This window comes from Notothenia coriiceps, unplaced genomic scaffold, assembly GCF_000735185.1.
Source record: "Notothenia coriiceps isolate Sejong01 unplaced genomic scaffold, NC01 NC01_scaffold00028313, whole genome shotgun sequence".
Lineage (NCBI taxonomy): Eukaryota > Metazoa > Chordata > Actinopteri > Perciformes > Nototheniidae > Notothenia > Notothenia coriiceps.
The window spans coordinates 147,233-150,004 of record NW_011361014.1 but is presented as its reverse complement, the minus strand read 5'-3'; the positions used below and the strand labels follow the sequence as shown (position 1 = coordinate 150,004).

Genomic DNA, 2,772 nt, shown 5'->3' with positions numbered 1-2,772 from the left:
GTCTCGATTTCTTTTTTATAAATTTTATTATGTTTTATATACTCCTATGGTCTCGCGGCTACTACCCAAAAAGAGGAGATATAAAACATAATTAAAAATTATAAAAGAAATCGAGACATAGACACAAAAATTACATACGTGGGTGCTTGTAGTTCAGTTTAAGGAGCATTCACATTTGGATGGACCATATTTGGACTAAGACAATTACCAGGTTTACACAGGTTACGGAAGTTTGCAGAGGGTAACCTAAGGTAAAGACAAAATGAAAGGTAGTGTTATTACTGTAGTGATACATTGTTGAGTGTGAAGATAATCGTTAACTACAGGTTTACAGCAGGTACGTTGTACCAGTTGCATTTGTCATATAGTCTTCTTACGCCTCTATCTCTCGTTTGTCATTAGTAACTTAGTTTATTGATAAATGAAAGACGATAATCGGACATGCTAAGAGAGAAGTCGGTGTAATGAGAACCGAGTAATGTGTTCAAAGAATATAACATGTTGTTAATGTAAAAATTGAGTAATTGGCACAGATACATAAAGATAAAACACTATAAGATTACAGGACTACAAATCAGTTGTCTAAATTCAGATGTGGAGTAATTGTCATTTGATTCTAAACCTTAACTTCAATTGTCATTCGAAACCTTCGTAAATTTCAGTTTTACAGGTTACGATGTAGCATTTTATTACAATGTAAACACTCATATGGTTTTAGACTAGAATTGAATTAATCACGAAGTCACAAAGGGGACACGGGCGGTTGCCTCGGGCGTTGGGGGGTACTTTTAAGTCCACAAAATTTTTTTTTTTCTTAATATTAATAAAAAAATAAATTAAAATTAAAATTTATATATATTTATATATATCGTGGTTTAACGTTGATTAGATATAGATGACGTGAAAAGTGTAACCTTTGTACACGAGAAAATATGTATTTGATTGGAAAGTAAAATACACACTCAAAATCACAAAAAACTGGGATTCCTTTGTGACTACGTTAATTAGTTTATTGTTATTAGGTGTCGAGAGAGGAGACGAGGTGTCTAGACGCGCGGGGGGGGGGGGGGTTTCGTCAATCTGGATCCCCTTTGTGACAAAATAAGGTTCAGGATTCACCTAGGTGGCATGGATAATGTTCACTTTACGTCTCTCTCCTCCTTAATGTCGGTGGTTTCATCATTCGTTACCTATAGGGCTACGCTGTTTATTTCTAATTGACAAACCATTTTTTCTCTCATATTTTCGACTTTATAAGAGAAGTCAGAAGTCTGGGTGCGAAATCCGTTCTTCAGAGAATTGACACCAAGTGTTATATTAGGGTAGTCTAGTCCTGTGGAATAGCTTCTTTCTCAAAACGGAAAGCCGTCCTAAACTCCTCCTTCACTGGAGTCGAGTGGAGACCAGCAGGAGTCGCAGGTACCTCGTAGACCATCCCAGTCCTGTTCGGACTAGTTTTATGTATGCACCACGACATCAAGTCAAATTCCTCGTAAGTGTAAACCTACCTGGTAATAAACCTGATTCTGATTAATGGTCCAAATGTCCAATGCCTCAAACGCCTCCATTGGATTCCTTTGTTTACTTCCGTCACATAATGACATCACTATGTAACACTCACACTTCTATTAGCATTGATTGTCCAAATGTCCAATGCAACATGGTCAACGTAAACAAGTATATCAGAAGAGATGAGGAAGTAGAAGCAAACAGTAATCATTGATTCAAATAACTATTTACTTTTGCTATTAGCTGTACGATTCTCTCTTCAGCCACATACTCTTGGCTCAATTAACACAAGTTTCTTATATTGTACAACAATTACATTTTTAACTTCAATAACCAGTGTCTATGTATTTCTATTTTGTGATATTTTAATGTCCTGAGTGTTTAGTCAACAGATTAAGGACACCTCATTAACAGTAAACTAAGGTTGAATTGAGTTAACAGTAAGCTTTGGAAGCATTTAAAAGTCAAAAATGTCCAATGCTACATCGTCAAATAAATGTTACATTTGTGAGTATACAAAAATCTGATCTTAACTTAATTAGTGCTTCAGTGTTTCCCCTGTGCCCCGCCAACGGAGCCCCGCACCCCCCCTGAAATTCAAGGTGTTTAAAAAAAAAAGAATTATAATTATTTTTTTATTTTATTTTAATTTTACAATATATATACATATATATAGCACCAAATTGCAACTAATCTATATCTACTGTCACTTTTCACATTGAACATGTGCTCTTTTATAACATAAACTAAACCCTTTCATTTTAAGTTGTGAGTTTAGTGTTTTTGACCCTAAGAAACACTGATGCATTAATCAATAACAATAATCCACAGCTCCTCTCTCTGCTCCACAGGATCTGCCCCCCCCCCCCCCCAAGCAGTAAACCTAGGGGAAACACTGGTTTATTCCAAAGTCCTAAATGGATCCCCGTTACCTCAATTACAAGTGAATGCAGAGAGAGGAGGAATTTTACAGCCACCAAAGTAAGTAAGCAATGAATATCCGATGCGACAAATAAATATTAACTTTGGTAAGAGAGAGTATTAAGAAAGCTGGAATATGTCTCTCAGTCTTCAGACCCACACACTTTTAGGCACAGAAGTCTCTTAACTGTGGTGTTCAACAATATAATCCTCATCAGATCAAGGACACTTTATCGAAAGAAAGACGTTTGCTTTTCGGCAGAAGAGGAGGAAGTAAGACCTTCGCTCACCTCCTGTCGTCCTCAGCGTCCATTGGAGCATCTGTAGCGGTCCAGGACAACC

General features: G+C 36.7%; 1 protein-coding gene across 1 annotated transcript in view; it reads right to left on the bottom strand.

Moving 5' to 3' along the window:
- Positions 1–1,327: 1,327 nt before the first annotated feature.
- The window catches only part of LOC104958102 (protein unc-13 homolog D-like), a 6,263-nt gene continuing 4,818 nt past the window's right edge, over positions 1,328–2,772 (bottom strand). The window contains exon 7 of the mRNA XM_010785811.1: positions 1,328–1,451. Coding sequence (XP_010784113.1) covers positions 1,328–1,451 — 124 coding nt within the window. The remainder of the gene's footprint in view (positions 1,452–2,772) is intronic.